Source organism: Doryrhamphus excisus, chromosome 13 (genome assembly GCF_030265055.1).
Source record: "Doryrhamphus excisus isolate RoL2022-K1 chromosome 13, RoL_Dexc_1.0, whole genome shotgun sequence".
Lineage (NCBI taxonomy): Eukaryota > Metazoa > Chordata > Actinopteri > Syngnathiformes > Syngnathidae > Doryrhamphus > Doryrhamphus excisus.
This window is the reverse complement of record NC_080478.1, coordinates 17,371,512-17,387,841: the sequence shown is the minus strand read 5'-3', so window position 1 is coordinate 17,387,841 and position 16,330 is coordinate 17,371,512. Positions and strand designations below refer to the sequence as shown.

At 42.1% G+C, this 16,330-nt stretch overlaps 1 protein-coding gene and 1 long non-coding RNA gene across 6 annotated transcripts in view; one reads left to right on the top strand and one right to left on the bottom strand.

Annotated features, from left to right (window-relative positions):
- The window catches only part of LOC131140058 (formin-1-like), a 69,412-nt gene that overhangs the window by 31,395 nt on the left and 21,687 nt on the right, over positions 1 to 16,330 (bottom strand). For all 4 annotated transcript variants that reach the window (XM_058090134.1, XM_058090133.1, XM_058090136.1 and 1 more), the window contains 5 exons: positions 15,305 to 15,981; positions 12,945 to 13,086; positions 6,107 to 6,194; positions 1,842 to 1,903; positions 1,675 to 1,763 (listed from right to left, as the gene is read on the bottom strand). In XM_058090134.1, coding sequence (XP_057946117.1) covers positions 1,675 to 1,763; positions 1,842 to 1,903; positions 6,107 to 6,194; positions 12,945 to 13,086; positions 15,305 to 15,981 — 1,058 coding nt within the window. The remainder of the gene's footprint in view (positions 1 to 1,674; positions 1,764 to 1,841; positions 1,904 to 6,106; positions 6,195 to 12,944; positions 13,087 to 15,304; positions 15,982 to 16,330) is intronic.
- LOC131140061 (uncharacterized) lies at positions 10,020 to 15,450 on the top strand. Of its 2 annotated transcripts, none has more exons than XR_009132341.1 (4): positions 10,020 to 10,212; positions 10,977 to 11,105; positions 13,005 to 13,157; positions 14,742 to 15,450. It is a non-coding gene; the product is annotated as an uncharacterized LOC131140061 (long non-coding RNA). The 2 variants fall into 2 exon arrangements; XR_009132340.1 differs by having other exon boundaries at positions 12,986 to 13,157.

The window sequence follows — 16,330 nt, the reverse complement described above, 5'->3', positions numbered from 1 at the left end:
GGGAGAAAGGAGCAAGCGGCGTCCAGGGACTGATCAAAGGTGGCTTGAGCCTGACTTATGTAAACAGTGGCGTGTCGGAGGGGAGCGGAGCTGTAACATCCTGTGTGATTAGAGCCCGCTGATGGAGCTGGACACTGAGTGGGGATGACTCAGGCAGCCGTAGTGACAGCTCTGGTCAAACATGGAAATAGCAAGGCCAGGCTGAGCGGCACCACTGGGACCAGGCCTCATTAACTGGCCCGGACTACTAAACCTTGACGACATGAAACTGCAGAGACGACGTCCATGAACGCACCCTTGCACACGCTAAAACCCATTTTAGAATGATGTGTGAAATCATGACACTTTTCCCATTTTCCCAGGAAGATATAGTGGAACCTGTTCAACCGGATGCCCTTGGGGTCTTACAATTTGGAATCAAACCAAATTCTGGAAGAAAATTTAACAAAATTTAACAAATCATATAATGGATGTCAAATTGTCCATAGGTATGAATGTGAGTGTGAATGGTTGTTTGTCTATATGTGCCCTGTGATTGGCTGGCCACCAGTCCAGGGTGTACCCCGCCTCTCGCCCAAAGACAGCTGGTATAGGCTCCAGCACCCATCGCGACCCTTGTGAGGATAAGCGTTAGAAAATTAATGAATGAATTATATTTAGTTATATTTGTCAATATTATTATGATTTTTAATGTGACAGTGAATGGTTGTTTGCCTATATGTGCCCTGTGATTGGCTGGTGACCAGTCCAGTTGTACCCCGCCTCTTGCCTGAAGACAGCTGGGATAGGCTCCAGCACCCCTTGCGACCCTCGTAAGGATAAGCGGTAGAAAAAAGAATGAATGAATGAATGAATGAATATTTGTCAACATGATTATGATTTTTAATGTGAGTGTGAATGGTTGTTTGTCTATATGTGCCCTGTGATTGGCTGGCCACCAGTCCAGGGTGTACCCCGCCTCTCGCCCGCTGGGACAGCTGGGATAGGCTCCAGCACCCCCCCACGACCCTAGTGAGGAAAAGTGGTAGAAAATGAATGAATGAAATTAGGGGCTGCACGGGTGGTGAGCATGCAGGCCTCACAGCTAGGAGACCCAAGTTCGATTCCACCCTCGGCCATGTCTGTGTGGAGTTTGCATGTTCTCCCCGAGCATGCGCGGGTTTTCTCCGGGTACTCCGGTTTCCTCCCACATTCCAAAAACATGCTAGGTTAATTAGCGACTCCAAATTGTCCATAGGTATGAATGTGAGTGTGAATGGTTGTTTGTCTATATGTGCCCTGTGATTGGCTGGCCACCAGTCCAGGGTGTACCTCGCCTCTCATCCGAAGACAGCTGGGATAGGCTCCAGCACGCCCGCGACCCTCATGAGGATAAGCAGTAAAAAATGAATGAATGAATATTACGCCCTATTTCGTCTGTCCAAAATAACACCTTAAAGAAGCATAAGACAAGTCAAAAGTGACATTTTAACTACAGCAAAGCATGCTGGGCAATGTCCCTGGTTACACATTTCACGGATTGTGATGTTTTTGTGTTAATATAAAATACTGTAGCTTTTAGAGAATGATGAAGAGGCGATTGATCAACAATTACCTTATTGTAACAAACAACTACGCCAAAATAACCGTAGTCGTATATCTGTCGTATATTCACTTAAGGAAGTTTTAACTTACTGTTCAGGTTTGTCCAGCAGTTTGACCTCATCTTCTTTGGAAGTCTCATAATGCGTCTTTATCTTGCTCAGCTCATCAGCGGAAGCCCTCTGTGATAACAAAAAAAAAAAAAAAAAAGTAACATAATGGCTTGACACCTATTTTACAACTGTATTAGATATACTTACATTTTCATATAGAGCCTCAATGGTTTCCAAATCCACCACAGAGTTATCCACGGTAAGAACAGCTGAAAGAGTAAACGCGGTATTCATTATAAACAGTGTGTCTAATAAATGGAGAAGGTCTTGGCAGAAGCTTTCTTCCTTTGAATACTCAAAGTATAATCGTTTTGAAATTGAGTAATGCTCAATTTCAAACTCAAGATGGTGGTTGCAATATTCCCGTTGAACAGATGGAATGTGGAATACTCTTTTCTAAACATTATCCATGAGTTTGTAACTTCTTGGACCACGTGCACCGTATAAACGCTGCTTTAATACAGCGGCTTTAATCATTACAGTGCGATACAAACAAGTTAAAAGAGGACGTTTTTCGCCTCTAGCTTAGTTCCCTCGTTATCTACAGGCTGCACGTGTGTTTAGTTTAAATGTAGACCACAGCGTCAGAAAAGAAAGTGACTCCTGCTCTGTGTCAGAGAGGTGTCACGGCTTTATGTACTCGTAGGGGGGGAAGACGGACGCGAGGGATGACTCCATGCCTGCTGGATCAGCTGACACACGTCTGGCTGCTGTTAGCATAACAAACATACAACCTAGATCAGTGATTTTCAACCACTGTGCCGCGGCACACTAGTGTACCTTGAGAAACCGTCAGGTGTGCCGTGAGGAATTATCCAATATCACTTTTTATAATTAACATTTATTAATCATCATTTGCAAATATTATGTCAATAGCCATTATGTCAATAGTATACATGGACCCAAATATTCCAATTGCATTTGGTTTATTTGCTCAAACGGAAAGAATTGAACAGGGATGGAATATTCCTTTAACCAATCCGATTGAGGTATCTTGTATCCGCTCAAACGGAAAGTTGTCAGGGTGCGTTCTTCTTCGTGGTGTTTTTCTTCTTCTGTTGTTTATTGGCGGTTGGCAAGCAGCTTTCGTATGCATTAGCGCCATCTGTGGAACAGAATCTAAACCCTTCTATACTTTATTCATAAGTCCAGTTTTATTAAAAAAGAAAATAAATGTCCCGAGTTGAATTATAAAATATTAGCAAGATTGAATTTGATTTTTTAATGTTTAAATTTATCCCGGGTGCGTTCTTTCAGCGCATGCTCAGATATGACGTAACACGCAGATCCAGACGTTCTTCACTTTTAAAAATGGAGGCCAGCAATCGGCACTGGACTAAGCAAAGTTGGTTTTTGATTCAAACTAAATTTCAAGACTGGACAGACGAAAAACTGGCAATACGGAGTTATTCCAACAAGTGAAAGAATAACTCGGGGGAAGCCGGTATCACGTGATGTTGATGTTTACGTTTTACTGGGCATGCCCTATTGACTATTCTGGTTGATTTTCACACGGCGCATGTAGACAAGAGATTGGAATATTCCTTTCTATGGATACCATTGTTTCCCGAAAGGTCATTGGGAAAGAGAAAAAGTGGTGATGTAAAAACGTGGCTACTGTGGAGTGTCTGTGGTGTAAAGACTAGCATAGCAATGTAATATTGGTCCGTGTGGCAACACCTACCTTGTTCCTCCGATAGACTTATTGATGCACGTGTGAGGTCGTGGTGACATTTTGGAACATTTTTGGTTAGTGGTGTGCCACAAGATTTTTCCAATGTAAAAAACGTACCGTGGCTCAAAAAAGGTTGAAAAACACTGACCTAGATACCCGTCAGCAAAGGTAGCAGATTTTTGGTGGCTTTAAGCAACGGCTTATGTGAGTGAGGCGTTTTTTTTTTTTTAAGAGGGCTTTGGAATCGAGCTGTTTTTCTCTTTTTACAAGACATGTGATCATGTTTCACATAAGGCTTGTGAATGATGGGCTTGACTTAGGTATGAATAATGTTGGGCTTAACTGTACTTTGCGTTGACTAGAATTTTTTTTTTCAGTTTTGGAGCTTTATGGTGAATGATTTATTTGTATTGTCTGTGTGACCCTGCAGAAGTAAATTAATGTATAGTTTTTTTCTGCAATGTGTTTTTTATTATTGGAAAAACACAGAATAGAAGGTTCTGGTAAAACTGCTTCTACATTAACACAACACAGAGCTGTTTTTTTTTTTTTTTTTTAGCCATGCACTGCTTTCACATAACAAGGTAATACTTTGGATTCTGTTTCCCAGCTGTTGTTCTTGCAGTGAAGCTGTCAATGTGGTCTGGATCAGAGGAAACACTGGAGGTCCATTTCCTACATCTTATTAGAGTGGATTATTCAGTCCCTCAGCCATGCAGCCGTCAATCACACACCAAAGGGGGGCCTGCTCCAGTGTGCACAGAGCCGAGGGAAGCCGGATATCTCTCCACGGGGACAGATCAAAGCTGGCCTGCCAACTGCCTCACACCCTCTCCTTCCACTTTTCACTCATCGGCTGGTGTGGAGGTACATGTGTGTGAACATTTGTGTTTGTGTTTTTCCAGTAAGGTGTTGTTGCATGGGGGAGAACCTCCTATTAGCCTTGAACCATGGTGGCCCTTGAGGTCACTCAGTCACTTAGTTTTCTCCTAAGCACCAATTTCCATCCCTGTTTTGCGGCTCTAACTACATTATATATCACATGTCTGGTTAATTTGCCAACAAAATGGAGGCAAGCAGGGACGGCCATAGACAGGAATTCAGACGTGTTCTTATTAAGGCATTCATTCATTCATTTTATACCGCTTATCCTCACGAGGTTCACGGTGGGGGGTGCTGGAGCCTATCCCAGTTGTCTTCAGGCAAAAGGCAGGGTACACCCTGGACTGGTCGCCAGCCAATCACAGGGCACATATAGACAAACAACCATTCACACTCACATTCATACCTATGGACAATTTGGAGTTGCTAATTAACCTAGCATGTTTTTGAAAACCGCAGTACTCGGAAAAACATGCAAACTCCACACAGAGATGGCCGAGGGTGGGATCAAACTCAGGTCTCCTAGCTGTGAGGTCTGCACGCTAACCACTCGTCCACCACGCAGCCCAACAATAATAATGAGGAAACAAATTTATTTGATTCACTACGTTAATTAAGGTGTTCCCAGGCCAGCTGTGTGTGTGTGTTTTTTTTTTTATGAATTAATTGTGATTAGACTGGAGGGATTATGTCTAATCACAATTAATTCATTAAAAAAACTGATTAATCTGATTAAAAGTATCATTTGACAGTACTCGTTATATTCACACTCACATTCATACCTATGGACAATTTGGAGTCGCCAATTAACCTAGCATGTTTTTGGAATGTGGGAGGAAACCGGAGTACCCGGAGAAAACCCACGCATGCACGGGGAGAACATGCAAACTCCACACAGAGAGGGTGGAATTGAACTCGAGTCTGGTAGCTGTGAGGCATGCGTGCTAACCACTCATCCACCGTGCATCCCTAGGCACTATTCATTCATTCATTCATTTTCTACCGTTTTTTCCTCACGAGGGTCGCGGGGGTGCTGGAGCCTATCCCAGCTGTCTTTGGGTGAGAGGCGGGGTACACCCTGGACTGGTCCTAGGCACTATTGTCATCTTCAAATTGTCCATTTTACCTTCAGTAAAGGCTGATATATAATAACAAAAGACACTGGCTGAAAGAAAGGGCAACCTGGTTTTACTTGCAACTGCCGACTGTTGAAGGTGGTTTTGTTCATGCTTAGATCATTAGCGGGGTGTCAGTCCCATTAGGCTTGTGGAAACCGTCACTAGCTACAATAAACAGATCCGCTGGCCGCGTACTCAGACTAGCAGGCGGCAAGCACTCTCCACCACAACCCCACAAGACAGGACCGATTTCAGGCCCATAATGTTGTGTCCTGAATGAAGTATTTTATGTGTTTACATGCATGGCGAGTATGCGGTCCAACCGTGCAGTTCCTCAAACAAGGCAGACGGCCTTTTGATTATAAACAGCGCGGGAGGGATCTTAGCTCGACGGGGACGTCTACTTCCATGCCAGTGGTGCTGTCTCACTTTTTGACAAATCGAGGCATTTTCTTTCCCATCATGGAAACTGGAAAATTCATCCACATTCCATTTGAAAGGGAAACAAATACTAAAACGGTTCTCTAGTTCCAAATTAGAAGCTGTCAAAAATGTTGGAAATTACTCTCCGCTGCCGAGCTCCCTAAAAATACTTCATCTGCATTTCATCAAGACCCCTTCCCAATTGGTCAATGGAAACACTTTAAAGTCGCTTCATTGATTTGGGAATATCGGATCAAAAATGACAGACATTTAAAATAACTCGACATGATCTGATACCAGGAAATGTTTTTCACCTTGCTGAATATCTTTCATTTCCAGATGCAGGCTTGATATGAGAATGCCGACAGCTTGCGAACGTTTTCCATCCAGCAGCTTGATTATCTGGAGAGAAAAAACAAAATTCCTTTTGTATTGTTAAGCTGGAAGGCACACATGTCTCATACGTGATAATGGTCATATTCATTCATTCATTCATTCATTTTCTACCGCTTTTTCCGACGAGGGTCGCAGGGGGTGCTGGAGCCTATCCCAGCTGTCTTCGGGCAAGAGGCGGGGTACACCCTGGACTGGTCGCCAGCCAATCACAGGGCACATATAGACAAACAACCATTCACACTCACATTCATACCTATGGACAATTTGGAGTCGCTAATTAACCTAGCATGTTTTTGGAAACACCCATCGGTGGTGCTGTCATCTTGCAGGAGTGAGCCATGTTCCAGATCTAAGTTCATGGGTTGGTTCATGTGCAAACTACGGACCGGGGGCCACATGCGGCCCACTATGCATTTGAATCCCGCCCGCCAGTTGCTTTCTAAGTATTTCAACTTTTAACATACAAACTGATGCAAACATGACTTGCAAGTCGGATGTCTTATTTAATTTAAAAAAACAACAAAACTAAAATTAAATTACATAGTTTGATGTGGTGCGGCACAGCGGTCTAGTGGTTAGCACGCAGACCTCACAGCTAGGAGACCAGGGTTCAATTCCACCCTCGGCCATCTCTGTGTGGAGTTTGCATGTTCTCCCCGTGCATGCGTGGGTTTTCTCCGGGTACTCCGGTTTCCTCCCACATTCCAAAAAACATGCTAGGTTAATTAGCGACTCCAGATTGTCCATTCATAGGTATGAATGTGAGTATGAATGGTTGTTTGTCCATACGTGCCCTGTGATTGGCTGGCGACCAGTCCAGGGTGTACCCCGCCTCTCGCCCGAAGACAGCTGGGATAGGCTTCAGCACCCCCTGCGACCCTCGTGAGGAAAAAGCAGTAGAAAATGAATGAATGAATGAATTTGATGTGGTCCTGAAAAAAGGGACATGAGAACATACAGCTGATAGTATAACACTTTTACAGATAAAATTAGACAAATAATTCAAGGAAAATTATAAGCATAAAATAGTGTGTGTGTTAAATATATGTTCTGAACCCCCCAAACAATTTTGTCAACTCAATGCGACCCACGGGTCAAAATATTTGCCCACCCCTGCCTTATAGTTAGATCCTTCGACCTTAGACATTGCCATCAATCTGAGCAAGAGTCCATTCTATAAACGCTGTCAAAGAGGAGAATCAGCTACAGTCAATCATGATCACAAATGACAAGTTAACAGGACTTGTTCTTGTCATGTCAAAAGTAAGATTCGTTATTAATAAATGTAATTTTTTCATTGATAGAGCATTGGAAATTATAAACATCATCGGAAACATAATAACAGAAAATGTGTACTTGTGTTGCTGTAAATGTGTTATGGTGAAAAATGCTAAATTTAGAAAATAAAACAGGTTAATTTGCTTAATGGGACATCTTTTAAAGGGAAATATGTCTATTTTGCAAGAGTATGAAATGCATTTGTCACGATGAGTAAGACCGGAGTGTCCGAGTTAAGTCTAAGCACCCTGGGAAGATCTCCAAACAAGACGACTTTATCTACCGCAACTGCGATGATCCACGGCTGTGACGTAAAAAGCTGTGAACATACGCACACGTACGGAAATGATCAAAATCGTCCAAATGATATCAACTAATGCACCAGAGAACACATGGGAGATCTCATGAAAGAAATATCAAGTGGCAGTGAAAGTACAAAGGCATTAGTGGCACCATAAAAGGACAGTCTAGAAGAGCAAAGCAACAAGAAGCAGGGCTTTTATAACAAACTATAAATTCACAGGATTTTTATTTGTGCCTACACATGGTCACAATTACTTATGAGTGAATTAGCCGTAAAGCCAAGAGAGAGTTTTGGCAAAGGTAAGGCCCCGCTCTAAAAGTTAATGTGTCAGGCTTCTTCATTAGGTATTATGGTGTTGTCGGCTACCGGGCTGTACAGTGGGAGCTGGCGAGCGCAATCCTTTAGAAGTGGGTATTGCATTACAGGGCGTTAGTGGGTGCCATGCTGCTTCCAGGTCTATTACCTGGATCACTGGGGATCTCCCACTCTGGGGACACGGCACGGCTGAGCACCAGGCTTTCCTCAACACCTCTAATTAACCACTTTAGACGGGGCCACACTTAAAGCAGCCCGGGAGTCGCTCCCACTCACTGTGGCTGCAGAAACTTGCCAATTAGACCAAACAAGTTAAGTTAATGAGAAAAGACAAGTGATGCTAGATGCTTGGTCTCAGTGCAAAGAAGCTAAGCTAATGGCTGAGAGTAAGTGCCGTGCTGATGCTGAGACAGGTAAACATCAAAAGTGAACGGCTCCCTCCTGTGGGGTGAAGGAGAAGTGTCCACTCTTGGGGAAAGTCAAATGTTTGCCTTTGGAAGACTACACTGAAAAATTCAATTCAATGTTAAATTAACATTTATTAATGCAAGTGGAGGCGGCACGGTGGTGGAGTGGTTAGCAGCCAGACCTCGCAGCTAGGATAGCAGGGTTCAATTCCACCCTCGGGCATCTCTGTGTGGAGTTTGCATGTTCTCCGGGTTTTCTCCGGTTACTCCGGTTTCCTCCCACATTCCAAAAACATGCTAGGTTAATTGGCGACTCCAAATTGTCCATAGATATGAATGTGAGTGTGAATGGTTGTTTGTCTATATTGTATTTTCAAGGCGACATAATCAAGGTGGGGGCCTCAAACTAGTGTCCTGCGGGCCACATTTGGCCCGCGGGCCGCATGTTTGAGACCCCTTGTGTAAGGGGAGCTGTATTCCAGTCGAAACAAGTTTGTTTTATATGGATGTAGGAAATAGCCATTTTGTTTGACTTGAATTGTGATCACAATCAAGACCGCACTTAACGTGCAAAGCCTCCGCTATCTCCTCCTTTCCAATGCTATACGTGCAATGCGTGTGGAGTCAAGCCACATGCCAGCAATTACACCACAGTCCACTCCGCTTTGGCAAAAAAAAAAAAAAAAAACGTCTGTCTGCTCGTGTCGTCTCCTCTGCTTTGATATGCTAATCAGCACCGAGAAAAGAGCTACAGAGTAAACAAGCACTTTGATTTTTCTGTTGCACACATATGATAAACATTAACTCAGTCAGGTAGGCATCAGTGACACCCCCCCCCCCCCCCACCCCATGTTAAATGTTGGAGATATATGCATAATGTAGGAATACATTCCATTCCCTCCCACTCATCTCCTCTGGACTACATTGAGGCCCACGGCTGGAGGTTAGCATGTTCTGGCAACACTTTTGGAGCAAGTGCATAATGCTTGAGGATATTGGACCAACACACACACACATTTAGGTAAAAACACACACATTGGTGGATGTGAAAACAAAAAAACATACAAATGGGGACTAAATACAATATCTCACAAAAGTGACTGCACGCCTCACATATCAGAAACTAATTTTAGGACAGTTTTAAATACATATTTAGCCAAAATGTTGACTTCCTGGTTCTTATACTGCTTTACCAACAGTACACAGACCAACCTAGAGTATATCCAAGATTAATTTATACAGTATTGTTTTTTAAGAAGATATAATACGGTTGGTATACTAATTTTTGTGGGGAAATTGTAATAACACAAAATTAACAAAGGGTACATCACTCCTTTTAATCAATTAATCAACCAATCTTCCTTGAGCATCTTAATTCCTCCGTTTTTTTGCAAGTGAAACAGTTTGGAAGAGCGTCTTTCTGTTCCAACATGAGCAATGTCCCTAAAATGCACTGTGACTGCAGCTGTAATGTTGTGTTTATTGTGAAATTCAAACTTTTATTTTGAATTCTACCAAACAGGAACTTGTATCATCACTTCCGTAAGTTAACAACAATTATGGCTGTTCGGTGGCACTTAAACACTTGAGAAGAAGAAATTTAAGTAAGACAACATTGCAAGAGGTAAAAAAATGGCTCTATAAAAGGACTCTGGACACTAAAGTACAACGTTTTATAAAGTCAAGACTCTGCCATTGATTGAGAAGCAGGCTAAAAGTGGTGAGTGCTATTTATATTCAGTATTAGCTTCGATGCTACAGTGCTAACTGCTGTGTAATTTGTCGTGTTATTTTTGATGTACTTTTGTTCTACGGTGTTTAACGATCAATCAAATAGCGGCACATGCGCGATTTGAAGATTTTATGTGAAAAGCATGAAAGCTCTAACCCCAACACTCACATTTAAGAACACATATTGTGAGTCAGGCCCTCTCTTAAGTTTAACATCAGTGACAAAAGTGTCAAAAATTCTAACATACTCTACCCAAAACAGTGAAATCTTTACAAAAAATATTATAATTACTTGCACTGCATATATACTGTAAATCTATCTGATTAAACAAATATTATTATACTGTATATGGTAGTAGTGGACGAGTGTTTAGCACGCAGGCCTCACAGCTAGGAGACCTGAGTTCAATCCCACCCTCGGCCATCTCTGTGTGGAGTTTGCATGTTCTCCCCGTGCATGCGTGGGTTTTCTCCGGGTACTCCGGTTTCCTCCCACATTCCAAAAACATGCTAGGTTAATCGACGACTCCAAATTGTCCAAAGGTATAAATGTGAGTGTGAATGGTTGTTTGTCTGTATGTGCCCTGTGATTGGCTGGCCACCAGTCCAGGGTGTACCCCAGCTGCATCCCTAATAAGAATAAGCGGCATAGAAAAAGGATGGATGGATGGTAGTAATATACTATTACAGGAATAGTCCATAAAAAGTATGTAACTTTAATCCCATTCATTTTCTACTGCTTATCCTCACCAGGGTCACGGGGGTGCTGGAGCCTATCCCAGAGCCTATCCCGGAGTACCCGGAGAAAACCCACGCATGCACAGGGAGAACGCGCAAACTCCACACAGAGATGGCCGAGGGCGGAATTGAACCCGGGTCCAGGTCTGTGTGCTAACCACTTGACCGGCGTGCAGCCACCTTAATCCCATTTAGCAAGTACTGTTCACCCACAAAATATGCCGACACTGCTTTTTCTTGAGGTTGGTTATGTGTTTTCATAGTTAGACACTGTTTTAAGGGCAGGGACTAACAAGCTGCGTGAAAGGCTGGTATTATTAAATGAAGTACATTTAGAAATGTATCCATCAAAGCTATAGAAGGAGCTCAAGATAAATGGACCTGAAAATGAGCGTCATGGGGCCAAAATGTGATGTTCCGGCAAAGTTTCCATGTGTGGGTTCAGACATCTTTTAAGATGATGTCAGCACAGACAGGAGCGTTTTTGTCTGCTTGCGGCTGTCTGACCTGGATCAAATGCTTTTGCCACTGTGGAGTGACCAGACTGAATGGAGCGATTTGACCATGGAGACCACAGTCAAATAATACACACACACACACACACACACACACACTGGGGCCCTGTAGACCAGAGTGGAGCCTTGTCAAATTGATCAGAATAGGGGATGTGTATAGATTTCGAGGGGACAGTCTGCACGGACGCCACAGTCAGGACCACAAGGCGGCCAACATGCTGACCAAGTGCTGGCTGCAGCAGACTTGCAGAATTGCAACATTTGATGTTTAAAGTATCATGTGGTTTTAGGTTGAGGGGTAAAGTCAGGTGAACCTCTCAAGATGAACACCCCCAAATTTGACCCAAATATCAAGGAAATGTCGAATATCTTGTAAGTGTGAATGGTGGTTTGTCTATATGTGCCCTGTGATTGGCTGGCGACCAGTCCAGGGTGTACCCCGCCTCTCGCCCAAAGACAGCTGGGATAGGCTTCAGCACCCCTGCGACCCTCATGAGGAAAAGCGGTAGAAAATGAATGAATGAATGAATGAATGTCAAATATCTGGTTAAGAACGGTAGAACATCTAAAAACACCGAATCAAGATTTTAGGATGGCAACAGTTTCACACTGGAACAGATTAATTCAGGATCTACTCGAGTTCCAGAACAATTTGTGTTCAGCCGTACAGTTCCGCTATAAAATCTTAAAAATTATTCTATTATTATTAATTCTATTATTAATCTTAAAATTATTTTGAGTAATGGTAATGGTTTAATTTCATTTGAACATGCATCAGATTACAATTGAATGCATCACATAATCAGTTCACAGTTCCACATGTCCAAAAGGAGTAGGAAGAAGCAAAGCTTATTAAATCCTACCCCTCCATCTGGTACTTTTACAATCAGTAACTGTTACATTTGTTCACTTCCTGCTTTCATAATATAGTTTAATTTTATTTAATTGTATTTTTTAATTTAAAAATTTGTTTTTAATTTTTTTAATCATTTTATTTCATTTGAAAATGCATCAGATTACAATTGAATGCATCACATAATCAGTTCACAGTTCCACATGTCCAAAAGGAGTAGGAAGAAGCAAGGCTTATTAAATCCTACCCCTCCATCTGGTACTTTTACAATCAGTAACGGTTACATTTGTTCACTTCCTGCTTTCCAAAATACAGTTTAAGGTTTTTTTTTTTTTTTTTTTTTAATAATGCACCTCTTACCGTACAAGTACGAGGTGATATGACCATCCAATTACATAATGGGTACCATAGTAAGTGTCAATATAGTGATATATATATATAGCACATCATGACTGGTTCAAGACTCTTCATCCTTGTATTTAGCAAACATCAACTGCTTGTATTGTTTCTTGAATTGGCTCATTGTTGTGCATTGTTTGAGGTCCTTACTCAATGAATGAATGTACTTAATATTAATACAAAGTTGATAGCTAAAAGGTAAGAAAATAAACGTACCTTCTTTGTTTTGACTTTCTTCTCATAAGTGTCTGACAAAGGTTTTTTCATTGGCTGCAGCGTGGCCTTGGAGAAAAGATCTTCAAACTCTTGAGTGTCAATGACATCCGGCTCCTCCAGGCAGCCCCACAATGTGTTGTTGCTGGAAAGAAAACATCCCGCTGTTAGTTTGTGATGTATTTTCACAGAACAACAGTTCCATCAACTTGAAGAGTAAGAGTGCTTTATATTTGTTTAATCAATGCATCCCCCCCCCCCTCATTTTCACTGTCACAAAACCAGGCTGGATTCTGCACTGTTTATACGGCAGGTGATAAAAATAACCAAACATTGATACAAGCTTGTTTGTGTCCTCTGGGAATGTATTGAGAAGTTGCTGAGTAACAATGGTCATGAAAACAAACAGCAGTAGGACCAAGAACACGAGATGTTTAAAGTCAAGAGGATGTTTAACACGCTGTTGTTACCAACACATCATTCATCTGCTTTCCCTCTTAAAGTCTGAGGCTAGTTTCCTAACACATTTGTACACTCTTGTATAACTGGTCAAGAGGAAGTGTCATTTATGATATGATCCGTTCTGCTACCACAATATGGAACCTATTCCACAACACCAAATGACAATATCGCAATGTAGTGCATTTTACACTTACTTTACCAGCATAGAATAAAGCATTAAAAAAAGCATTAAATCTGCTTTCATTAAATACTAAAGTCGTTACCGATGCAATACATCAGGGGTCGGGAACCCATGGCTCTTTTGATGTCTCTGTCTGGCTCTCAAATGTTTCTTAACGCTATATGTATATTTTTAAATTCAAATATTTACGTGCATTCTTAGCTGTGTCTTTATTTTTATCTGTTTGTATATCTTTAGAACGCACAGAAAAGAGAAAAATGTAAGCATTCACTTCAAAGTGCAGTTTTCCTGCAAGAATTGTGCTGGACCTCAGGCTTTTAGCGCCACAGCTAGCACTCTTAACTCTCGTTCTGCAGAGCCTCTTTGAGTTAACACAAATATGCCAAATCATAGCTGAATATAACCAGAATATTGTTTAAAATAACGTATATGATTGTTGAGAGTAAATTCAATTTACAGTGATTGTGACCACTATTAGAATAGAATAGCCAACACTACCGAGATGTTTCTTAACGCTATATGTATATTTTTTCATTCAAATATTTACGTGCATTCTTAGCTGTGTCTTTTTTTTAATCTGTTTGTATATCTTTAGAACGCACAGAAAAGAGAAAAATGTAAGGATTCACTTCAAAGTGCAGTTTTCCTGCAAGAATTGTGCTGGGCGTCGAGTTGACAGCTCAGGCTTTTAGCGCCATAGCTAGCACTCTTAACTCTCGTTCTGCAGACCCTCGTTGAGTTAACACAATTATGCCAAATCATAGCTGAATATAACCAGGATATTGTTTAAAAAAACGGATATGATTGTTGAAAGTAAATTCAATTTACTGTGATTGTGACCACTATTAGAATAGAATAGCCGACACTACCGAGTATTTCTTCTTTTCTTTGTATTGTTCCTTCAGTTCTATAACTTAATCCCATTAAGGGATTCTGCCCTTTAATTGAAAAGTTAATAAATTATCCCGGAGAAGAAGAAACCCTCCAAAATTTAATTCCAGACTTTGCCAAGAAAGTGTGTCTGATGTGTATTTGTCCACCTGGCAACATCCCAAACCCTCTTCCAAACATCATAACATTTAAAAAAAAAAAAAAACACCCAGCTGATCCGGTTATAATTTCATCATCTAACGCCCCTTTATCCTGACCCTTTACAGTGTCAGTCCTCCAGCTTTGGCCGGGACTGGTGAGAGAGTGTGGACCACAACTCGGCCACCCCACCCCACTAATTCAGCCATGGAAATACAAGGTCATAAAGTTGAACGCCTGGCACTCATGAAGCAGCAACCACAACCACAGTAAATGGGCTGGATAATCCACTTACAGATACACACTTTTAGGAGTAGAATGGAATGGTGCCGAGGCAAACACATTGATGTGGATGAAGTGAACTGCTCACTTGATTGCAGTATTTTACTGCTGAAAACCATCAACATGTTGGAATCAGTATAAAAAAATAAGTAATATTTAGCATAAAGTCTTATGTAGGGTCATTGATTTAAAGTTACTCAGGTTTATATATGACGTCATCAATGTTTTATAACACAATTCATATATTAAATTGCTGATTTTTTAAGTGGCTTCACAACACTGAAACTATCATTATAATGACATGATACCTGCCTCTAAATATAATCATAAAATAGTAAATATAAATTTATAGATATTTATTTTGGCCCCATAAAGGTCTGCTACTTCATGTGTATTGTGTGACACATACTTATCGTCATATATTTGTATCCTGGTCCAGTACAAAGGCTTCATGGGACAGCCTGGTTCAATACTAGGCTTCCGAGGGGCCTTGTCCAACATATGACTGAGATCGAACCCCCCCATGGGTGGAGGAGGCGGGGGGCCGCAGCCTGGTGGAGGGGGTGGAGGAGGTGGGCCAGCTCCAGGTAGACCAGGAGGGGGAGGCGGTGGCGGTGGCGGAGGCCCCCCTCCGGCAAAAAAAGGTGGTGGTGGCGGTGCTCCCATAATGCCCGGTAGAGGAGGAGGAGGAGGTGGGGGTGGCGGCGGTGGTGGTCCACAGGGGCCTGGCAAGGGAGGGGGAGGTTGGTGTGGCCCAGCAGGGCCCGGGGCTGTCTTAACCCCCAGATTGAGTCCGATAGAGTCCATGTTAAGTCTTTTTGGTATGTTCTGGCTGGGTGTTTGATTGCCGGCCTCACCCTCGGGGCTCTTGATGAAGGTCTCCCTGTCCGTCTGGATACCCACAGTGCGGCAGGTTCTGTATGTGGGGTCATCTGCAGTGGACACACCCACATCTCGGACCTCCCTGTGCTCCACACTCGCATTGTAGGTCTTGTCTTTTTGCATCTTGGCAATGACTCCTTCAAGGTGCGATATTGACACCGCATGCTCGCCTCGAAGTTGGAAGATCTGAAGTTCAAAATCTGACTAAAAAAAAACACACAAAAATATTCAGATGACAAATAATATCGCCTTTACTGAATTGAACTACATTGAATAGAAATCTTTAAGTCTTTAAATTATTGTCGTATTTCTTTATTATAGGACGGACAAAATGTATCATGTTGCAGTTGACATTTGAAACGATAAAGGACCGACCCAACCTAACCAAAGTATTGATTGGAAACAACAAGAAAATTGCTGAGCATTGAACCTTCCACATGTTCCTTATTAACTTGTTCGCTTTGAAACGGCATTAGGCACGTTCCCACCCTTTGTTGTGGGCTGCCCGCGGTACATGTTTCTCGATGTCTGCATCAGCCCATTAAAGGGAGAC